This window comes from Bombina bombina, chromosome 1 (assembly GCF_027579735.1).
Source record: "Bombina bombina isolate aBomBom1 chromosome 1, aBomBom1.pri, whole genome shotgun sequence".
Lineage (NCBI taxonomy): Eukaryota > Metazoa > Chordata > Amphibia > Anura > Bombinatoridae > Bombina > Bombina bombina.
Genome location: NC_069499.1, coordinates 1,029,957,618 through 1,029,983,175, shown reverse-complemented (window position 1 = coordinate 1,029,983,175; position 25,558 = coordinate 1,029,957,618). Strand labels below are relative to the sequence as shown.

Sequence of the window (25,558 nt, the reverse complement as noted above, 5' to 3'; positions counted from 1 at the left end):
GAACAAAATTTGGGTTACAGAATTTGCTAATAGATGGTGGCATCTGAATTCAACCAGTGCTTATGGTAAATGTAAAAGCTATACACATCTACTTTTGGCCCTACACACATGCAGATTGTGCCAGTGGTGTGGCAATATCTTATTTCAACAAATTATTTAAGGGCAAAATAATGTTTTAAATTACTTCATCTTTAATACCTAAACCAAGGCTAATTAATTATTTGTAAAATAAACTTTTACACCTTACCTTCACTCGGGCTGATAATAAGAGATTTTTGATCAGTAAAGATGTCGTTCACACGTCTTCCAGTGTACAGGATTGCAGAAGCACTTAAATTCACTTTTACTGGTCTATGATAAGGAGTGAGGTTCTTCAGAATCAGGGAGAGATTTATATCTTCTCCCACCACTGGAGGACTAAGTAGACGGAACTTCCCTGATATCTCTGGACCACGGGGGACTGGTTCTGCTGGTGCTGCTGGTGCTGTAGTATTTGCTGTAGGCACTGGAGGCTGTGGCGATGGCACATTTCTAGCATGGCGATCTGTGTTGCTACGGACATCGCTGATTCTCTCTGTTGGTGTTTTATAATTTGGAACATTTCTGTTGGCTTTTTCAAATGCCTCTCTTTCTTCGGAGGAACCTGCACAGACACACACAACAAAATCATTTGAATCTCAAATGAAATTTAAAAACTGACCAGCTGTTAAATAAGGTTATCTAAATGAATATCAATCACTATTCATTGAAAACAAAGAATCTAAATGCTGATATATCAAGCGTGAAATATTAAACTTAAAAAGGAAATGTCAGCCATAATGTAACTTGTATGAGAGTGTCTGCTCCTTTTAACAAACCATACCAAGAGAAAACAGTACATTTCATAATAAAGGTAAAGATGTAGGATTACAAGTGATGCGCTCAAAGGAAACTTTTAACACGGGCGGGTTATCTCACATATTACAAGTTGAAAGTAAAAAGTTAGCAAGTGAGCAAATCTGATGCAGCTCGTTTATGTCAGGGAGCATCACAGGTTCAGTAGTAAGATGTTTTTTTCCCTTACCTTCTGGATACTTATAGTTGTGTGTGATGTCCACGCGGTTATCACTGCCCACTGCCTTGGTGCTAATGCATTGGCCCACAGATTTGGTATCAGAGTGAGCTTTCTCTTTGCTGCCATCCTTGTAACACACCCAGCTTACTCGGTCTGCATTAACCTCAGAAAACACAAATGGGGTATCATAGCCCAAATGGACGTCTCCTTGTTTAACTGCATTCACAGATGTAGGGCCACAGCGGTATATTCCTGCAGAGGTGATATATATTAGTTTAGAATTTTCTGTGACAAGCACATTATTACCCATAGCATCTTGCTGTTAATTTCATAGCATGTTACTGTTTACAAATTATTTTTTATGTTTTGGTCTTAAAATTCTTAATCTATTTTTTCCATGTATTTAATTTTGTAAGATTAAAACATGTTTAGTCAGTTTGCATTGTATATATATAGGTAATATTCTTAATTAATGAAATAGTTACATTTCCTTTCATTTCTTTATTATCAGCATGTTTGTATTATAAGGTTTCCCAAGAAGAACATCCTCAGAGCCAGGTATATTTGAACATTGTTTTGAATATGCTTGGTTGCATCTTTCTGATGGAAATGATCTTGGAAAGCTGCAGAGGCCAAAACACAGAATGATGGCCCAGGATATAGGATCTACCAATTCCAGGCCTTTCCTGGTTATACGGATTTGGCAGCTATACCCAGAATCTAGAAAATAGGGATCTAATCTGTACATTAGTGCTTAAAGGGACAGTAAACCTTAAAAAAAATGTTATATAATTCTGCACATAGTGCAGAATTATATAACATTACATTAGCCAAACATTTTAAATCATAATATTGCCTTTTTATTTTTAAAAAATAGCGCCGTTTTACAGACCCGCTCTCTGAGCTCTGCTGAGCGGGTCTGTTGTTTTTACTGAGCGCATCGGGCCAGCTGTATAGTCACAGCCTGGCCCGACCGCGCCATTAGACACAATGCAGCTCGCTCCTGCTCTGTCTGACAGCGAGAGCGAGCTGCATTGTGTCTAATGGCGCGGTCGGGCCGGGCTGTGACTATACAGCTGGCCCGATGCGCTCAGTAAAAACAACAGACCCGCTCAGCAGAGTACAGAGAGCGGGTCTGTAAAACAGCGATAAGGTTTACTGTCCCTTTAAAGAGACATAAAACCCCAAAAATATTTTGTAATTCAGATTGAACATACAAATTTAAACAAGTTTTCAATTTACTTATATTATAAGATTTTGTTTTCTTGTTATCCTTTGCTGAAAAGTAGGAAAAGGTAGGAAGGTACGATCAGGAGTGTGCACGTGTCTGCAGTACTATATGGCAACAGTTCTGCAACAATGTTATACCTTAGCAAGAGCACTAGATGGCAGCACTATTTCCTGTCATGTAGTGCACAAGACATGTGCACGCTACCTATCTAGATATTTCTTCAACAAAGAATAACACGATAACCAAGCAAAGTTTATGATAGAAGCAAAATGGAACTATTTTAAAATTATATCTGACACATGAAAGAAAATTGTTTCGTTTACATTTCCCTTTAAATCTGGATGCTCAATGTCAAATACATGAAAATAAAAGCGTGTTTATAAATAGGTAATGTGTCTCTAGGGGCTCCATGTACTAACCGGCGGGCAGACAGCTTCTCAACTCACGAAGCTGTCCGCCCGCCTTCGCTACACACAAGCAGCGGATCTGTTGATCCGCTTGCCCATATGTATCATTACACACTCATCAGAGTGTGTAATGCCCACCCCTTCATTCGCGCGACTGAAGGGGCTGTTAATCACCGAGAGTGAGCCTCAGAGGTGGCGTAGAGTGTAAGAAGCAGCTGTCTAATGACTGCTGCTTCTTACATTGCGGGAAGCAGGCTTGCATATGCGAACCTGCCCCGCAAGGGCTCCGGAGCAGCTTTCGCTGCTACACACATGGAGCCCCAGGTATCTCAGTGCCTCTATTCTCTTGTAATGATCATCCTGTTCTACATAAGAGGTGACATTACCATATCCTACTCCTGAGCAAAAAAAAAAATGCATTTAAAAAGAAAGGTCTGAAACAGCACTAAGGAGAACAATATTTAAGTTATTAGGGCAGATTACAGTAGGGCATGGCGGAAGAGAATACAATATTATAATAAATAAAAACTTCTGGAAACAAATTGTTATATTTAAAGAACATCACTACGTGGTTAGTTACTTCCTCATTTTTATGTAATTGTCTTCGGTTTTCTCTAACTGTTCTTACCCTGACTCTCTTCCTGAGGAGTTGAATCCAGAACTTGCCAGCCACCATAGTAATGGCCAAGATCTCTGCGCATAAACCAGGATTCATTCCAGACATGGAAATTCCTGCATAGAGAATGTAAGAGTCATTTGGTGCACAATTAACCAATGCTGTTATTTTCTGCACAACATAGCACATTCATATAACATAATCAGAATTCCAGAGAGCTGCTTATGCAAAATACAACGTATGCACAATGAAAGGACTAATACGTGGGCTTCCAAACGTTTACATAGTGGGGCATATATCATGTTTTTCTCACTCTGAGCACTGGTCAATACATTTTACAAATATTGCTAATTTAACAAAATTATTTATATATATTGTGCTAAAATATTAACAACTTGAAGATGGAAAATACTTTGGCAAGATATTTAACATTGTTTTACTTTACACAAATATCAATATCTTTATGGTGACATTCTAGAGTGATATATCTATGTTGTTGTACATATCCAAGTGCACACATATAGGATCTTTATCAATTTGCTATTGAGAAAAATAACCTTTACAGCTGTTTTTCTTAATTCCAGTCATGAGGACACTTACCAGGAGAGATATTTGTGATATATGAATTAGAGCACAAGTGAAATAATCAGCAGATCAGTAACCATGGTTACTAACCTGCTCGCACCCATATGCTGATTAATTCACCTTTCAGAAATCATGAAAATCTTGCCAGTTAGGTGTCCTGACTGGACTGGAATAATACTTTTTTATTGAACTGATTTGAAGGCAATGAACTGGGCTTTCCAGACACACCTTTGTGCTTTCTAGAATTCTTTATGGAAATAAATTAGCGCATTTCCACGAACAGCTAAACCATTAATTATTTAGAGTCAACACCTTAAAATGTCAAAATAATAAACTTTGAGATATCTCAGTTCCTTTGATTTTAATAGCAACTGAGCTGGTTGATACTGAACCGTTTTGTTATCAATGCCATTAGAAAGAAATACTTCAGTGAAGAGAGTATATTTGCTATTAATGGGACAGGCAAAAAGAAAATGCTTTTATACGTTAGAGCTTTTAATCATTGCACTGTTGCATGCATTTAACTACTTGTTTAATCCCTGCAAAGTTAAAGTCAGCTCCAGGGCAGCGATGCATTACTGGGATCTAGCTAAATACATCTGGTGAGCCAGTGGCAAGAGGCATATGTGTAGCCACCAATCACCACCTAGTTCCTAGTAGTGCATTGCTGCTTCTGAACCTACCTAGGTATGCTTTTCAACAAGGGATATCAAAAGAACAATGCAACATTTATAATAGAAATAAATTGGAAAGTCTTAAAACTGCATGCTGTAACAGAGTCATAAAATATATTGACTTGCATGTCCCTTAGATAAATAGAGTAAAGGCCTTTACACTGGCAACACCATCAAGTGCATTGACTTTGTTTTTAATTCTAACAAAGTCTGCAAAGCAGGATGACATTTGTTTCATACAGATGAAATGAACATGATCCCTCTTGTACACTTGCTTCTCCATAATCCCTACCTGTAACTATCCCACCACCTTAACCCCCAATGCAGGAATGGTAGAAACACATTAATGTAGTGAGGACTGCTGGGGCTTAAAGGGACACTATACCCAAACATTTTCTTTCATGATTAAGGTAGAGAATACAACTTTAAACAATATTCCAATTTACTTCTATTACCTAATTTGCTTCATTCTTTAGATATACTTTAATGAAGAAATAGAAATGCACAAGGTGAACCAATCACAGGAGGCATCTATGTGCAGCTACCAATCAGCAGCTACTAAGCATGTCTAGATATGCTTTTCAGCAAAGAATATCAAGAGAATGAAGTAAAATAGATAATAGAAGTAAATTAGAAAGTTGTTTATAATTGTATGCTCTTTCTAAATCATGAAAGAAAAAAATCTGGGTTTCATGTCCCTTTAATGTGTTGGGGTGCAGTAAATATTTCATTCTGATGGGAATGTATAGTGGTATGGGCTTAGGACTGGAAGGAGTAAATGAGCTGTTTTGGAACCAGTTTGGGGTTATATGGAAGTGAGTGGACTGATAGCTTTGGATTTACCTTTAATATATATGGATAACACAAATACATTTATCATATTGTTTCCATTGTTTATATAATACAATTTAAATGTGGTTCTTATTACTGTCCATTGCCATTACATGGAGGCAGACTTACATGTAAACACCTAAGGAAACACCACATGCAATTCAAAATATTACATTTTAACTTAGGTAAAAGACACTTGGGCTTAAAAAAGCCACTGCATTTTGATTCTAATCATTAAATCCCTTTTTGTGGATAAACTGTGATCCTGCCAATTAAAGGGACATTTCAGACAAACTGATTTTTTTTTTTTTGTTATGTACATGTGTTAGCAAAAATACAATAATAATAAAATAAAATCTATAGCTGTTTCAAATGTGTATTTATATATGCACCCTGCTCCAGCACTTTAAACATAGGACTTGCTCAGAGAGCCTAAGGTACCATCTGGTAATGACTGAATTTGTTAATTGATGACATGATACCAGCCACACTAGAGATCTAAGCAACTGCAGTATTTCAAATGCTGGTGCACTGAGAATATCTAGCTATGCATCGCATGCACGTGCAGAGAAAAATGTTAACACTAAAACAGTTATAACTGTTAAGCATTGCTGCTAATACATCTATATTGCAAATATGTTTCTATCCAAAGATGTAATTAATCTATGTGAATTTAAATTGTGCCTGGAATGTCCCTTTAACTCTAGACTGCTACAATCTGTTGCTATGAGTAAATCTTTCTTTAAGACTTTATGATTGGTAAAATTCCAATACAGACATAAGTAATATCAACTTACCAAATACTATCATTTGATATTTCTAGAAACTTTCCGTCAGGGTCGTAGTGCAGATCAACACACAGGTTTCCATCAGTGTTGTGGGCAGACAAATAATTAGTAACAACCCTGGTTGGAATTCCCAGACACCTGAGTACTAATCAAATAGATACAAAGACAATTTAATAACACCTTAAAGATATCCAGCAATAGTATTTTTAATAATACTGCAATTTGAATTATAGATATTACTTTTAATATTAATAGCTTTAATACTATACATGTATTCCTTTCCCAAAATAGATATAAGAAGCTTAAAGGAACAGCGTACTGTAAAATAGTTTTTTTCATTAAAGGGACATGAAACCCAACCCTTTTCTTTCATGATTCAGATAGAGAATACAATTTTTAAAAATTATCCAATTTATTTATTTTATCGAATTTGCTTTGTTCTCATGTTATTTTCTTTTTAAGGGATATCTAGATAAGTTGCCTGCACATGTCTGGAGCACTTTATGACAGGAAAAAGTGCTGCCATATAGTGCTCTTACTAATTTATAACATTGTTGCAAAACTGCTGCCATATAGTGCTGCAGGCACGGGCACACTCCTGAACTTATTTTCCCTTCCTGCTTTTCAGCAAAGGATACAGAGAAAATGAAGAAAATAGGATTATAGAAGTATATTTGAACAGTGTTTAAAATTGCATGCTCTATCTGAATAATGCAAGAGGAAAATGTGGGTTTTATATCCCTTTAAATTAGTTTCCAATGACTTGTTATACCACCTGAGTATAAAATGTATGAGAAATTGCTTATTTATGTGTATTTTTATATATGAAAAAATAGTTTTGTTATTTAAAAAAAACAACCCATTAAATGGGTTTAGCTTGCAGGGAAATCAGATCACCTTATTTTATCACTTTCTGTACACAAGCTTGCTGCCCCTGCTAAAGCTAGTCTTATGGTGCATGAGTAGGGGCTGTCAATCACCCAGTGTGAACGTGTCCGGGGTGATTTTAATCCACCAGTTTAGAGCTGACTTAGAGGTTCGGAAGCAGCGGTCTGTCGAATGGACTTCTCTCCGAAGCTGCAAACGCAGCTTTATAAAAGAAGCCCTTTGAGTGAACATTTGAAAATTAACATTAGTTTACTTTCTCTCCTACCTCCCACTGGGAGTGTAATGTTGAATATCTTTACACAGCTTTTATATAGCCAATACTTAAGTATAGAAACTAGTAGGTAGGGATACCACATGCAAAACCAGGTATTTCAAATGCTGATATACAAGTAAAGGAGCTATTTGTAAACAATTTAATAAACTCCAGCAGGTAATATGGATCATTTGGAATAAATTTAAGGGGAGAATATTTTAGGGTACTTTATCCAGAAAATGTAATGATATCACAATTGAGGTTTATTGATAAATTAAATCAAAGTTTAGCACTGGTAATTGTACTAGTTGAAATCAGTATTTCAATATTTTAGATATAAATCACTGTTAAAATATTAAATATGTTTAACATTCATAATTGTGAATATTTCATGAATTTAATGTAATAATTTGATCATATACAAACATTATTGTAGCGTAAAGATGTTTAGCTTGAATTCAGCAATTGTGTTGTACAAACATGTCCTTTCCATATATAAATACTGTCTATAATATTCCCAGATTTAAACTTGGTTTTTAGTGTTAATGAATGTGATGGGATTTTCCAGCAAGCAGCTCCTTGAACTCAGCCATGTGCACATGCTCAGCACTGAGCACCTAAATAATTGCTGATATCATAGCAAACATAACTGTCATACATACATCATTCACATGTTTTGAATTACTTGTAATCACTAATATAGTTAGTTTGCATTCCCAATTATGACAGCACATTAAATGTTTGTGTATTATTTATGTATCCACTGATTAAGCAGATGTTTGGGTTTTACATATATATATATATATATATATATATACTGTATGTACAGTGATACTGGCTGAGAAAGTTTAGTAGAGGAACATTAATGTCAAATTTCAGTTTGAATGTTGAATTCAAATGCCAATTTTAAAATGCTTTAATATGCTTATATTATATTTAAAGGGATAGTTAACACCCGACACAACTGGATTCTAAATGTTTGTAACGCAAACGAAGATCCCTTCTCTATTACCTCTATCCTTGTCCTAGGAATCCTTCCAAATACATACGCTACTCTAGTCGAAATATGGCTGCCAAACTCCTCCCCCATCTCACTTCCAAATCACGTTCGTTCATGAAGGGATTGATGACGCGCACGATATGTCATTGCGCATGCGCATTTGTAAATCAGTCAGATCGTACACAGAAATCGGACTTGACACATCCAATTAATTAGATCGGTGTTAAGTAATATGGTACTGTTAAAAATATAATACGTTGGCATAAGTTACGCTTTTTTGGTTCCTATTGAATTGCGCATTTTGAAGATTCTGACCGAGGATTCCATTCTGATTGGAGGATGGATTGATAGAGAAGGTTAGTATGTAACCGTATGTATTTGGAAGGATTCCTAGGACAAGGATAGAGATAATAGAGAAGGGAGCTACTGCAGGAGGATCTTCGTTTGCGTTACAAACATATGGAATCCAGTTGTGTCGGGTGTTGACTGCCCCTTTAATATTTAATTTGACCTTTAAATGTTGAATGTACAAGACTATAAGAAAAAAAATAATATTCAAATGTTAATTTAGTATTTAAATGTTCACATTCGATATTTGAACATTACATTTAATAATTAAAGCATTTACTTTATAGAAATATTAGAACAGACAACCTCAGTGTAAAAGTTGACATTAGCTCATTCATAATCTGCTTTATCCAATCTTGTACAAATAGTTTAATTTATAGGAATGTGACTGATTTTGTTGAAATACCAAACTGAACCCAATAACTGAAATCTACGATTACAAATTTACAATTTTGCCTATGAATTAGGTTGTGGTTGGTTTTACATCATGCAAATAATTTTTCAATACTATTATACATGTTTTTAGAAAAATAAAAAGCACCAGGGTATTTTACACATGCAAACCTTGAGTTTTAACAATTGAGATATGAATATGTTGTATCTGAATGGTTTAGTGGGCTGTGGGGAATGGGATACAACACTGTATGGAGCTTATTGGTAATTTACATATTATTATTATTATTATTATTATTATTATTATCGGTTATTTGTAGAGCGCCAACAGATTCCACAGCGCTAATATATATATATAATACATATATTCTTTGGGCTGTTCTCTGAGAAGCACACAGATCTTTACATTATTTTGACTTGTGTGTGTGTGTATATATATATATATATATATATATATATATATAAATAAATAAATAAAATACAGTCCTTAAATTGATGTTAAACAGTAAATATATGCTAGATATAATAATGTATGCAAATTAAAGATTAGCCTTAAAGTAATATGACTATGTAGTTTTACCATTATATTAGTTGTTTAAATATTGAAGATATGGGTGTAAAAGTTTAGTTTCCATAAAGTACTCTAGATTCTATAATGTAATGGGTGCTTGAACTAGTTTTCTATTTAATGCTTTGTTGGAAGCAATTAATAAAAGATATATAAACCAAGCAATAAAACAGAGTTTGTGTAAAAAAGGCTCTGTGGAAACCTACAAAGCCTTGTATGGATAGTCTATTTTACTACCTGAATTATATCTGTCACTAATAGTTTGCAGCAGGATAGTGAGATAAGGTGAAAACTTAATTTCAAACATGGTGGCACCCATTACTATACAGAAACTCAGTGGAATTTAGAAAACCAGCATTTATCAGAGTTAAATTACAGGAAAAGGGGGTAAAATAAATAATTAAGCATATTGCAAAGTTTTTTTAACTACACATATTTAAACATTTTATATCAAAATCGCATACTGTTTAATATCGCTTTAAATCTCAGGACCATGTGGTATGTATATATCCAGGAGCAGCATAGACAGTTAATATGATACAAGAACTGACCTGTACACATGACTGCAGCAAATACCCAACACTGGCCATACTTCACAGGCTGATAACCACTTTCTTGCCATTTATGGAGGATTTCAACACTTCCATTCCAATTATTTGGATCAATGCCATCACTGAAGTCTTTCTCCCATTTTCCTTCCAGTACTCCATATTCATCATTGCTGTTAACCTACAGGTAAACATTTAGTGCAAACATGCTTTAAAGGCTTAAGTTCATGTTTTTTTTTTTTTTTTTAATCACTTCATTGTGAACCATGACTATTTAATAACCTGGCTTCCAGAAAGTGCTAGAGTGCATTGCACCATATATATCAAACAGTAGTACAAAGAGTGTTACAATATGGACACTACTTACCATAGCACTGATCACCCTTCCCACATAAATTGGATTATTCCTCTGTGCTGAGTCTCCTATTGGATCATTACGGTAGCCCAAGCTTCTGTCCAGAATGTCCAGACAGATGTTCAAAATGTTGTTTTCAAACTGGCAAATAAAAAGGAAATGACAATTTATATACATTTCATTGGTGTTTGAAATATTTAGCAAACAGCAAAAGTTTCCATACATATTTCTCAATTTCTATTTTATATATCTATACAAAAACATGTCATACATAAAACAGATCATTTACAGCTTTTCTCTAAGAGAGAATAGAAGCCCTGTGCTAGTTAGCTATGTCATTTACTAATTTTATTTGTCACATTTGGCTTTAAGCACCTTCCATTTTGTGCTGATATTGTTCTTCAAATAAACATATACATAACATTTTCTTTCTTTGAAAGTATTTGAATTAGTGATGTCTATCAGATTTATTATTAGGGATGAGAAAATGTTGCAATTTGAACATCTAAATTGTAGAACAAATGTTCCTCTTGATATCTGGTCTTTGTTTTCAATGTTTTGTAGGAACAAATGTTAATTGAATATCAAAAGTTAACAAAAGTTAACAATTTCTTCCCATAGATTTACACTGATGTCTATGAAAATCAACATTGTAGTGTTGGTATATTGATATCTGAATGACAACAAAATGTTATATTTAAAGGGCCACTAAACCCAAAATCTTTCTTTCATGATTCAGATAGAGAATACAAATTTAAACATTACAATTTACTTCTATTATTTATTTTGCTTAATATTTTAAATATCCTTAGTTGAAGAAAAAGCAATGCACATGGGTGAGCCAATCACACAAGGCTTCTATGTGCAGCAACCAATCGGCAGCTACTGAGCATATATAGATATGCTTTTCAGCAAAGAATATCAAGAGAATAAAACAAATTAGATAATAGAAGTAAATTAGAAAGATGTTTAAAATTGCATTCTCTTTCTAAATCATGAAAGAAAAAATGTGGGTTTCATGTCCCTTTAATTAAGGAAAAAACTTTTTTTTGCTAAATTAAATCACAAAAAAAATAAATGGCGCCAAAATTTATTAACATTCATTTTATCATAAAGTTACAACACAATTGTCTGAAACGCATAATCAAATCATAATTGAGTAAAGGACATTACCTGACCAAAGTTCCATGCTAGATTAGCAATATACTTTTCATTCCCCATGTAAATAATGCCATGGTCATTTAATACATATTCCCTTCTCTCATCTTCATTGGCCATATAAACATCATCATCTGTGGGAGAAAATTCAGTGTTACAAATGATAAAACCTGGCCAGGAATCAATTTATTATAAGGAAATTTAGGGGTTGCCTTCTGGTATCATTTTTCAGAGGAGCTCACTCTTGGCTTGTCAAGTGAAAAACCTTAGCAATATTATTACAGTGTGTATTATGGACACTTGCATATCCAGTTAAGTTTAAGGGCTCTAGTTATTAAGCAGCAGAGGCTTGGAGCCCTTGCAGTGCAAATGCAAGCCTGCTTACTGCAAGTAAGAAATAGTCATAGCAGTTAAATCACCCCACCATGTTTGTTCAAGGAAATAACAAGAGACTTCCTTGTGCAATACTGTGTGAGAGCCGGGATTATCAATCACCCTGGCCAGATCCAACCAGGATGATTTAACTCTGCCACTACCCTCTAGTGGAGAGTTTAAGAAGCCTCACTATGGCTCCGAAGCTGCAGTTGAGAAAGGGAGCCCACTGTGTTTGGCTCTAAAATATTATATCGCTCAGATATCAAGCACCAGATTATTCCAGTGTCAACTCAATAAAAAGAAAAAAAAAACGTTATAATAAGTGGTACCTTTAAACTCGTACATTGTTAATATTAAATTCAAGTTTCCCCTCCCCAAGCATTACCTAGACACCAGGGATTAAATAGAAGTATAAATTTTCCAAGTGAATGTGTGGAGGTCACTCCCATAACGGATATTTGGACACTGAGGTTGTATCGACCTATCACTGCATTTGCTGGACTAGAAATAATGATTCGCAGGGAATTTCCTGGATTGGATTCAAGCACAGCACTCCACTGCCCACTACTCCACGAACTAGATAGGGCAAACTCCACATTGGTGTTGTGAGACTGGGAATTTGAAGGACCTTTAGAAAGAACAACAGGATTAATGTAGTGGAATTTATAATTAAATTGTATATACTTAAAAAGTGACAAAAGTGTGTTGTGTACAAGCAATTATATCCATTGCATAACATATAGGGTAAATTGCATGCATGTGGATAAAGAACATTTGTTCATCTATATAACTGACTTTAAACATGCATTTTCAGTTTTTATTACCTATTCCTTTATCTGTTTTTTTTTAATATAAATGTGTGTGTGTTTATATAATACTGAATACATGAAGGTTAAAGTAATTTGAAGGAAGAAAATAAACAACTGAAGAAACAACAAAACACACAGTTAATGGAACATGTTTCATTTTGTGGATCATGGTTCAAAGGGACAAGATGTCAAAAGTAGGTATTGTTCTATAAACCTATATCAACAAAACAGATTTCCTTAAGGTTTCCAATTCCTAAGACTATTTCTCCTTTTGCCTATTTTCTTAATTTGGATCTCTTTTTTGTTTTGTTTTTAGAGCAATCTTAGGAGGTACGGTGGGGGTCCTTGACCTTTCCCCTTGCTTTCCCATTAAACATGAAAGAATAAATCATTTTTACCATAAGAAAATAAATATTGCCCCCCCCCCACACACACACAGAGCACAAGCAATCCCTCATCATCCTTTTCTATTTATTTATTATTATTACTATACTATATATACTATACTATATATTTTAACATGTTTCCCTGGGGTAAATGCTAGTTTTTATCATAAAAAGACATGGGGTCCTTTTAATAATACATGTGGCACATGCACCACTAACATTTAGATTGGGAAAAAAGAATAGATTTTAACAATGATTTAAGAATAGGAAAATTAATTGTATTTATATATAAAAACATTATTTATACAGTGTGTCAAGATCTGTTAGAACCTCTAAGCACAGATAAGCCATCATAATTTATAGTGCTCTTACTTTTTGGTATAAAGCATGCAAGTGACCACTCTATCTAAAACATTATTTAAATTAAATAAAATGCTAAAACAATGATTTTTTTTTATAAAATTGTGAATTTTTTTTGTTTTGTTTTATGGCCTCTATAGGGAGAGTGTGGCAAAGCATAAAAAATCAAAAACAAATACATTACCTGTCTGTGCAGTAAATACAATGCTTTGCCAATTCTCAAGGGGTTTGTTAAAATCCATGGTTACCCTGAAGGACTGTCCTCTCCTTAGTATCAGCTCAGAGCTGTTGTACATATCTGTGTGATGAGCCTTCTTGTTAGATGCTGCATAAAAATAAAAAATATTGTCACAAAAAGTAAAACAAACAAATTCATAATGTGTATTAAAAATATGAGAAATAATAATTACTAACGTTCTTCTTTCATTTCTATTTGATATTGGGATCCAGAAAGTCAAAAGAGCGTAGAAATTGTATCCATCTGAATATATAACCTGTTTGCATTCACTTCTCACTATACTTTTAAAATGACATTTTATGATCCTATCCTCCAAAATACAGATAATAAGTTGTTTCTCCCAGTGACTAAACTATAATAACCACATACGTTCCAATTAGAAGTATCAAGTACCCCCTCTCCCAGGCCAGAGTTGTCTATTAGACCTTTAATCTTATGATTCAGGAATCTTTGAACTTTTGGGGTGAGGAAGGCAGTCATATGTTTAAGTGTTCTAACAATCTTTAATGTACATAATGATATGAATTAACACATATTGTCAATAATCTAGTATTATTTATTATGCTGAATCAGTATTTTGGCATTTAAATGTGTCTCATTTTTGACATTTTATAAGCATGCCTAGTAAGTGCTTTCACATGGCCGATTATTATTTGTGTCATCATAATGCAATATCACTCATGAAAAGGGAATCAGACAGCTCACCGGAACATGTAGCAGGAAAGGGAACTATATATAATAACAGCTGACATGTTACAAATAAAATGTATAAGTAAAAAAAAAAAAAAAAAAAAATACAACTCAACTGAAAAGAACAAAAAAAATCAATATATTCACATATTATGCTGTATGTGGTTTAGAAACAAAAGCACCACACTATTTAAGAGGCAGTGTATGTGAACAGTTTAATAGCTCTCTATATACCCACATTGTTTCTTTGTTTTTTGTTTTTGGGGGGGAGTTCATTAGTTTGCTGATTTCTAAGTAGGGGACGTTTTCTAATTTAAAGGTACAGTCTAGTCAAAATTAAACTTTCATGATTCAGATAGGGCATGCAAATTAAACGACTTTCTAATTTACTTATCAGCAAATTTGCTTTGATCTCTTTGTGGAAAGCTAAAGGTAGGTAGGCTCATATGTTAATTTCTAAGCCGTTGAACTGCCTCTTATCTCAGCGCATTACATTGTGCTCACTCCCATGAGCACAGTGTAATGCTCATGGGAATGTTATTTTATTTGCAAGTCTGTCAAAAGAACTGAAATAAGGGGGCAGTCTGCGGAGGCTTGGATACAAGGTAATCACAGAGAAAAAAAACTGTATTAATATAACAGTGTTGATTATGCAAAACTGGGGAATGGGGAATGGGTAATAAAGGGATTGTCTATCTTTTAAAAAAATAAAAATTCTGGAGTATACTGTCCCTTTAAATGATTAAAGTCTTTACCACATTTGAGTTATCTTTTAAATAATAAAAGCCCAGTGAAGGAATATTACGTGTCATGATCTTGTAAATAGTTATTTAGAAATAAATAAAAAGGATATCTTTTAGCTGAAATAGACAATATAGTGTAAAAAATAAAAAGCTCCATTTTAAGTTCCATTCTAAGTACGTTTCTTTCTTTTTCCATATGCTTAACCGTTGCATATTGTGCTCATATGCCTCTCTAGATCAAAACACAGCTGGCGAAGAAATTAGAAACAGAGATACATATGTATGCTCCAATCACTGTCGGTATTCTTATCTGGAGAAGATGCAACAACTGGCTATGTCTTTAAACTTTTTGAAGGCCTTTAAAGTGATGGTAAACTCTCCCTTTTATGGAAACAGATCCAGAATGTTAGCAATATTTTAGATGGAATCACATGCTGTGGCCGTCAATTTAAAAAGTATTTTTTTTCTGTGAACTAACGGTTTGAAGTGTTCTCCAATCAGCGCTCTAGCTTCAACAAAAGTGCCTTAAGGCAAGAACGCTGATTGGTGAACACCTCAAAAAATACTTTTGAAGTGGGCAGACAGTTTGCCAGTTATAGAGCATCTTGATTACAACTGAGGAATTAAACTCTATTTAAAATAACACTAACATTCTGAGTCTGATTAGGAGAAAGGGAAAGTTTACCATCATTTTAATAACTCACAGTAAAAGGCAGGAATTAGTTGAAAATAAAATCACCCAACAAAGGCCTTGCTTCCATTGAGTCGTTAAAAATTGAGCCGTAAGCTACTGAAGCGGCCGACAGCTAAAAGTAATTTACGGCTCCATTTTAGTACCAGGTTTCCATTGAAATATTTTGCGGATAGTGTGTAGTCGCTCTTTTCATGTAACTGAAAATTAACGTTGTGTTAACGTTTCCATCTGATGTCGGATTTCTTGAAAATCAATTAGTTGCTAAGGTAACCCGACCTTACGCTATAGAATTTACGTTTAACGTCCGTGCTCCTTACCGGTGATCACCTCTCAAGAAAAATAAAGATACACTTATCCATATTTTTAATAATCAAATACTATTTTTTAATATAATTATATTTACCACTTCATACATATAAGTAATATGAATTGCTGCCCTAGGCATAGGTCTAGTTTGCATTCTGTAGATATGTTCTTGCATATATTATTATATTTAAATATATACTGATATTTCTATTAGAATATAAGTTCAACTATTCTTATACATGAGACAAATATTACTTATAACAATTTATTTCTACATTAAAACACTTGCATTATTTGCAAGTTTTATAATTTCAATAGAAAATAGGTCTCAAAAGCACAATTTTCCTCTTTCACACCTAGTTGAGCTGGGTGTAATATTTCTCAATGTATCGACAGCCTCCGACAGTATATTAACTGTTTGCGCTTTCATTGGAAACCTGGTATAATTTATCGATTAACGACTTCTATTACTTTCTATGGGACGCAAAGATTTTTTCGGCAGCCGTAGTCCAGCTGCCGATATTGAGGTATAACGCGCCATTGGAAACAGTTGATAAACGATATTGCTTTCGACAGCATATTTAATGGTTTGCGAGTGCACGCAAACTGAATAACGACTCAATGGAAGCGAGCCCTAAATAGGACATTTTTTTTTTAAACTAGAATTTTAAAATGTAAAACATCTCTGTTATGCTGCTCAATAAATATGATTAAAACAATAAAAAATACAACTGAACACAAAATAAATAAAATGCAGCAATCCACCCAGGATCTAGACCTTAAAAATCAAGCATCCTCAGTAAGAGTTGATACTATTGATGGGTCATCAGTTACTGCTATACATTCCTGCTTTGCTTATTAAAATACATTTTCTCCCTTTTTCTCTCATCTAGGCTGAACAATATGCATATAGAAATGTGCTGCCTTACAAAATGATGGATGAAAAAACCTTTAAGAGCTGGGGGTGTTACAGTAATAATTAGGGGTGACTAACCCTTCTGCCTCTTGAATTACCACTGCAGTTACCCTTTTGGAAATAAACATTTGTGTATCCTGCTTACACTTGTAGTGACATGAAATTTAAAGGGACAGTCAACTCCAAAATTTGTTTTGTTTTAAAAGAGAGATAATCCCTTTATTACCCATTCCCCAGTTTTGCATAACCAACACAGTTATATTAATATACATTTTACCTTATTAATATATATTTTAGCCTCTGCAGACAGCCCCCCTTTTCTCAGGGATATTTATTTATTATCGATTGACTTGCATTTTAGCCAATTAATGCTTTGACCTGCACAACTTCACAGTAGTGAGCACAATGTTATCTATGTGGCACACATGAAGTAGCAGTGTCTTCATAAAAGCTAATAAAAAAACATGTGAAAAGAAGCTGTCTGTAGTAGCTTAGAGACAGGCAGAAATGTAAAGGTTTAAATGTTATAATTTATATTATTATACCAATTTTGTTTGGGCAAAGCTGGGGAAAAGGTAGTAAAGGCATTTTCTAACTTTTTAAACAATATCAATTTTTGTGTTGACTGTCCCTTTAAATAAAAAGCTTTGATCTGTCCTTTGCAAGTACATTTTTAATAGTATTGCTCTCATATTTTATAGGTATTCTGAAATAATATTTAATGTGTTTATTATTGGTTATTAAACTATCATTTTTGTATATGTTAACAATGAATAACTAGTTTTTGTTCTGCTTCCCCCAATGTTGTATATCATTTCATATACATTTGTTCTCTTATGCTCTCTGTTGTTTGATGTATCAGGGATGTTATTGAGATACAGATTAGATCTTGTAAAAACTGATAAACTATGCTATTGTTAATTCAATAGGTCCCCTTTGTATATCTTGAATTATTTTAGTGTGTGTAGGGGGGGGTTAAAGGGGGTTAGGAATAATTGGTGAACCAACCCAAGTCGCAAAGGTGTACAGTAGAATTGCATAAACACAAAGTTCATCATTAAAACACAATGCAATAGAACTTATTCCTTATTTTAAATGTGCAATAGATTTTTTCCTAACAAATTTAAAAAAATCTTTTGATTTGCCAGCCCCACTGTACCATGTAACAGCTATAAATCAATTACAGTCTCATACTTATATAATGTAAACTCTTGCAGAAGCTCAGTAGTAGCTGGTTCCTTATAACTTGTGCATATACAAAATATTGTGCGCTATTTGATAATTGGAAGTAAATTGGAAAATCTCTTACAATATCATACTCTATCTGAATCAAAAAGTTTATTTTTGACTTTAGTGTCCCTCTAAAATAAAAACAAATCAGCAACAACTGGTGAAAATGATTATCCTTCCACCAGAACAACCCTACAATTTTCATCCATAACATTGTGCAACTTTTTTTTTGCACAGAGATGGTCATCACCACCTATGTGTTTTCAATTTTTGTGGAACATCAAATAAACAGAAATAATTCAGAACAATAAATGCATGGCCATGTGTAAAGCTAATTACGTCCACTGTCCAACAACAAATCAAACCTGGATTGTTAGTATTAACCTTTAAAAATACTGCAAATATATTAAATCTATTAACAAATAGGACGTTTATTTTACTATCACTTTTTTATCATACTTCTATATATAATTTATGAAATAAGCTGAATTGGAATTTAGAATGAGCAACAAGTTAGTAAAGAGTTTTTTGCATACAACACTATTTTACTGCTTAACAATTTATACTGTAAGAAGCTCTTAACAGCAATTACCAAACCATGATCTCTTAATTATAACAGAAGTTTTTAGGCATTTCCTCAAAAAAAATTAGATGTGACCTTTTATGGTAATCAAAATCCATTGCAGTACATGTGGCTTCAGTTAAAATCCAGAATTTATATAATATTTTATTATAAATAATCTGTACACAATGCTCAGCAGTAAAATCTTCAACAAAACAACTCACAAATCCAAGTGAATCCAAGTTATAGGAATATAGGAATATTGCACTACTTTGAACTATTTCGCATGATCCAGCATATTTAGAGACTCTAAGACTATTTATAAAAGCATTGTATATAATATTATTTTTTAATTGGGGTGTGAATAGTTTGATATCATTTGTTATACTTTGACTATAATTGTAATGCTCAATAGATTATCAGAATTTTATATTCAGAACTTCTTCAAAGTGTCTATTTCCTCTATCTTAAAAATGAATGAAAATAAATAAATAAATGGGACATATTATAACAATTTTTTTAAAAATGTTTTACTTTAAAGTTATTAATATAAATTGCACCTAATCTATAAGAAAAGTTAGGACAAAAGGATAGACTTACTTTCCATGGTGCTTTTTGAGATCCTTCTTGCTTATTGAGTTGTGGAAGTGCTCAGACAAACTACTAAACAGTTGTCAATCAGCCGTTATTTGTATCACCACACTGCCCTAACTATTAAAATTCCACTCACTGAGTGCTTTATGAGACACTTAATAGGGCATGCCTTTATACTTACATTTTATGATAACTTCCTGGTCTAGCCATCACCTGAAGACCGGAAATGCCAAGGGAAAAAATGTTGATAATGGACATCTCTACTTTGTCATTGGCACAGTCTGTCATTACCTTGTAACAAAATATCCCTGAACATATCACACATAAATATTTTTCCTCTGAGTTGACACACGTTTTCATCCTAGACAATTCCTTAAAATAAATCATTATTTACAAGCACTTGGAAAGGATTCAATAAACATGTCTGTCCTCGTTTTTTTTTTTTTTTCCTTTCTTTCTTAACTGTTAAATAGTTCATGACTGGTTGTTCTAGTTATATGTTTTATATGAAGATTACAATGGGTGGTGTCCTGATCTTTGTTCTGAAATAGGTTTTTAATATGTATTTGTTAAAATGTATGCAGACTGAGTGCTGCAGAAACTGCATGTACAGTAATAACATTTTCTCACATATTTTTGATAATGTGTGATCTGAATACATAATTTTAAGATTGTAGAATGATGTCTGTCTTCAACAAAAGAGCTACAGGCATTGTCCCAGTGATTAGCTGATACAACACTAGTCTTTCTTTCCTTTTAAGTACATTTTTGCTGTATTTACAAATTGTAACTACACCCTCAAATTGCTTTGCTTAAATATAATTTAATTAAATATAAACATAGACATATGCCCTTGTCCATCACTTAATGATATGCAAAGCGAATTCTGACAGAGTTAATGATTTAGCTTCTCATTATCTATAATCAAGCAGCAGCAGTTTAGCATTTACAGAAGAAACTCGTATGGCCATATTACAAGTGGAGTGCTAGTTAATGCTCCTGCTTGATCGTTAACGGCGTTAGAAGTAAGTTTTTTGCGCGCATCGGATTGCGGTTGTATTATGAGTTGCGCAAAATGTCAAACTAAGAATATCACATGCTCGTTCACGTATTTCCCCCATAGAAGTCAAAGGAGAAAAAAAAATGGAAAAAACATCCTACTCGCACGCAAACCTGATCACATATTCTCATGTTCACTAACCAGTAATGAAAATATGAATTTTTCCAATGTTCTTCCCATAGAAGAATATGTGCTATTTATTCATAAATACATATCTTTATATATGTCTGATGCTTTTTTTACTACAATATATATATATATATATATATATATATATATATATATATATATACAATATATATATATATGTATATATATACATACATGATTACATATAGGTATTGAAATATACAGATAAGTAGGAATATTTATTTATAAATACAAAGAACATATTCTGTTATGTACAGAACATTGGAATGTGAATTATTTACAGTAAATACACAGGATAACACTTTATTAAAAATAAATATAGCATAAATATGTTTTTACATGCTTTCTTCTACTTAACTGCAAACGGCTCCACTGCACTTCTATGTATGGCTTACGTGTGTACATATGTATTTAAGTGTTTATATGTGTATATATGTAGTAAAGATAGTGTGACCAAGCAACTGCCAAGCTTGAAAGTTTCAATGAAAAAGCAGCACGACAGTCCTCCTTACAAATAATCTTCAAGATTTATTGTTGCATTACAGGAACATGCAACAATAATGCAACAATAAATATTGAAGATTATTTGTAAGGAGGACTGTCGTGCTGCTTTTTTTTTTTTATATGTGTATATATGTCTGTAAATACAGATACACACATATAAATAAAAACGTACACATATATATATATATATATATATATATAGTATATATATGTATATATATGTATATATATATATATATATATATATATATATATATATATATATATATATATATATATATATATATATATATAGTTTATATATGTATATATATGCATTTTTTTCTAACACCTGAGATTTCATATCTTTGAGCCCTTATAACCTTTGTGTGCAATATTTTTTTTAAAATATTTTTTATTAGATAGTGTTATTTTGAGTGTAACTGTATTTTGTAATGCTTTGTTGATGTATTTTGTACAATTAATATATAGTGTATATCTCTTTAGTTTTCAAGAGTTTGCTGTAAAAATTGTTATTACTTTAAGCTCTGGCCAACCCGAGTTTAGACTGAGGGATAGGAAGACTCTAAAAGAGCCTCTGTTTCCATCAATTTTTGAGGGTCAAAGATCCATTAATTTTAAATGAGAAAAGTCACAATTTTGATTAAGGAAGCTATTTTCCACCTACGATTCGTGTGATCATAGAATGTTGTTGTCAGGTTATGAGGGACTTGTTCTATAGATATCATTTATATCTTCTATGGATATCAGGGACATTTTTTATTAATATCAAGTTATTTTTTCTATGAATATTATGGATATGTTCTATGAAAGAGGGGCTATTATGAATATCCTGTCCACTGAATATTCTATTCCCCCCTGTGATTTACTTAAAGGTAGATAATTACTCATCATTTGTTTTTTTCTTAGAACAGCTTATTGTTATCATCTTCCTAACATCTGTACTGTACAGTGGGATAGCAGACCTGGCTACTATCTAATAAAGACAGGACAACACACGCACAATCAACCCCTCATATGATAGAGGATAATGCCTTTTTTTTTTTTTTTTAATTATTTTTATTGAGGCAAAGTAAAGTACAATTGTATACGATAATAATGTCAGCTCAGCAATACAAGAAAATACAATCAAAAAATAAAAGCCAAGAGCAATAATAGTGAAAACTGGCAGTCATTGATACTATATCATTCATAATCTAACAGGAACATGCCAAAACAAAACAATAGTCAAAGCCTCTTATTTTTCCATTATTTGTCAATAATATTCTGCGACTTATATCTTCAGAGTAGATGACAGATAGTGTCTAGATAACAGAACCATTTTGATCTGAGTAAAGAGAGGGGTGCGGAGGGAAAGAGAGGGAGAGAGAGAAAAAAAAAAAAAAAAAAAAAAGGGGGGGGGGGAGGGGATTTTTCTTTATTTCTCCTCTCTCCCCCCTCCCCTCCCCCCTCCCCTTTAGATAGGGGAGAGGGAAGGGGGAGAACTTAAAAGAGACGTGAAGAATATTCAGGATCTAGCTATTACCATACTCCTAATATAACTATTTCTGAGTATCTAAAGGGGTATATTAATTGATTTATTTCTTCTGGAGTAAATATTTTAATGAAGGCCGACCACTTTTTAAAAAATGAAGTTACCTCCTTTTCCGAAGTTAGAGATACGTCCATTTGCTCAATAATACATTGCTTTTTCATAAAATTTTTAATTTCCTGAATACTAGGTATTGAGGAGTCTCTCCACTTTCCAAAAATTAAATTCCTCGTTGCCAGAATTGCCCCATTCCTAATTTTTTTTTGATCCGAGTTTGTTGAGGAATCTACCAAGAATACCACCCCTGCCAATGAGAGAGAAAGAGTCGGAAGCTTCAGTGTGTTAATTAGCCAAAATTCTACCTTTTTCCATAATTGCCTAATCCTCGGGCAGGACCATATCATATGGACTATGTCCGCAGCCGGAAAGGAACACTTAGGACAAACATTAAAATCATAATTGTGCCATTTAAACCCTTTGAGCGGGGTGTAATGTGTTTTATAAAGTAGCTTAATATGTGATTCCCTCCAGTTTATGGATAGTGTGGATTGGGCCACAGTGGCTATAGATTTTTCCACCTGTTCTACCTCGATAACTAGATCTGGTTCTAATAGGTTCCACTTTTGAGTTATCTGTTGAAGATTAAGTGCTCCGTCTTGGCTTATCAGCAGCTCATACCAACATGATATAGAGGATAATTCATTTTTAGCCAGGATGGGCCAATTATCTAATTTCCCCCAAGACCAAGACCATCCGAACTTCCGTATTAACGAGGGTAGGTAGTGTAGATAATGCCTTTTTTAAGCAGCTAATTGCATAATAAGTTAGAGGACAAAATCATGAGGGTCAATTTTGGGAATCTGGTGTCTTTAAGTTATCCCTTTTTTATTACCTAACCTTATATATGAGAAATATACAGTATAAAAGATGGTGTTCTGCCATTCATATAAGGCATCTCATGTGATTATAGCTGTAAAGAAATCATCACAGTACCTTAGAGCAATGACTAACCTTATTTATGTTTTGTTGATGTCAGGATGTATAGTTCTTCCGTGCAATAAGCATAAATAGAATTGCAGTTATGCAAATAAATGAGTGAGCTATGTGACAGTAAAGATAAATGGCTTTCTGTGAAAAGATTTTGTTGCAGATATGCTGCTTTGGGTTTTTGTTATTTTATTAATTACACTGAGTTTTTAACAGTGATAGGAACATGCATATATTGTCAAATGGGAAACATCAACATATTGTGAATCTTATCTTTAATGTTAATCTATTATTTTATGATCAGATGCCTGGTCACTTTCTGCATGAAATGCAAAATAGTGAATATCAACAAAAAATAAAATGTATTGTTTCATTTTTCAGTCATTTTGTTTTATTGTAAAAATTATGCTAACTTTTTGTCCCAACTCAAAAATTCAGTGTGAATACTGTGCACCCATTAAGGATATAGGGGTAGATTTACCAAGCAGCAGATGCTGCAATCTACCCACAATGTTTCCTGCTCGCCAGAAACAAGAGTTAAAGGGCCATTATACACTCATTTTTTCTTTGCATAAATGTTTTGTAGATGATCTATTTATAAAGCCCATAAAGTTTTTTGATTTTTTTTAAAAATGTATAATTTTGTTTATTTTTAAATAACATTGCTCTGATTTTCAGACTCCTAACCAAGCCCCAAAGTTTTATTTGAATACTGTCAGCTACCTTCTCCAGCTTGCTCCTGTTTGTTTAAAGGGTCTTTTCATATGCAAAAGAAGGGGGAGGGGGGAGTGTCTTATTTCCCACTTGCAGTGGGCTTTCCAGCTACCTTTTCAACTGAGCTAAACTGACAGCTTCTAAGTAAGTTTTTAAACAGTTTTGTACTGGATTTTTATATCAGTATCTGTGCATCTCATTCTTTATAGTAGTGTCTATTACATGCAGTTATATGAAAATGAGTGTATACTGTCCCTTTAAGAAGCAGCGGTCGTAAGACCACTGCTGCTGAACTCATCCACCACCTCTGCATGATTAACACCCCCTGCTAGCGGCCGTGAATGTGAATGTGCCGACATTGCACAAGCATTTCACAAGAAATGATTGTGCAATGATTTGTCGATGTCGGGCAGACATAATTTGCTACAGCGAATCATGTCCACCCACCATATAAAAAATCGGCCCCATAGTCCCAACAGTTGAATTAAAGGGATATTAAACAGAACTCCTTTAGTAAAACCAAGCATGGTACATCAAACTAAAAAAAAGCAGATTGTTAAAAAAAAAAACAGACATTTCCTTTTTTTTTCTTGCAAAATGAGCAATAATTCTCAGTGTAGCCACTGCCCGCAGAGAGCTGAGAGAGCTGACATGTTGCTAACTTAAGTTGCATTCTGTCAACTTCTGAGCATGGGCAAAATAGACTGCCTATTTTTATTATATTCACTGGATACTAAAGCAGCTCATGTTAGTACAGTATAGAAGATTTAGGATATCAAGCTAGACATACCTTCCTGTAGAGACCCCATCCCCCATGTAGGGCTGTGACAGGTAGGGTTGCCACCCTTTCCTAAAATACAGAACACTTATAAGTTACACATGCTGCAGGGTGTGCAGGGAGGAATATAAATAGTGCTGTCCAGAAACACAATACATGTTCCTCCCTGCACACCCTGCAGCATGTGTAACTCATAAGTGTCTAGGAAAACGTGGCTGAGGTGGCAACCCTAGT

At 33.6% G+C, this 25,558-nt stretch overlaps 1 protein-coding gene across 1 annotated transcript in view; it reads right to left on the bottom strand.

Annotated features, from left to right (window-relative positions):
• Nucleotides 1-25,355, bottom strand: part of LOC128662709 (protein-glutamine gamma-glutamyltransferase E-like) — a 36,316-nt gene extending 10,961 nt beyond the window's left edge. Inside the window, exons 1-10 of the mRNA XM_053716604.1 lie at nt 25,337-25,355; nt 13,812-13,952; nt 12,458-12,700; nt 11,713-11,831; nt 10,552-10,680; nt 10,188-10,365; nt 6,196-6,331; nt 3,321-3,424; nt 1,064-1,306; nt 248-643 (exon numbers count right to left, since the gene is read on the bottom strand). Coding sequence (XP_053572579.1) covers nt 248-643; nt 1,064-1,306; nt 3,321-3,424; nt 6,196-6,331; nt 10,188-10,365; nt 10,552-10,680; nt 11,713-11,831; nt 12,458-12,700; nt 13,812-13,952; nt 25,337-25,355 — 1,708 coding nt within the window. The remainder of the gene's footprint in view (nt 1-247; nt 644-1,063; nt 1,307-3,320; nt 3,425-6,195; nt 6,332-10,187; nt 10,366-10,551; nt 10,681-11,712; nt 11,832-12,457; nt 12,701-13,811; nt 13,953-25,336) is intronic.
• Between the last annotated feature and the right edge of the window lie 203 nt (nt 25,356-25,558).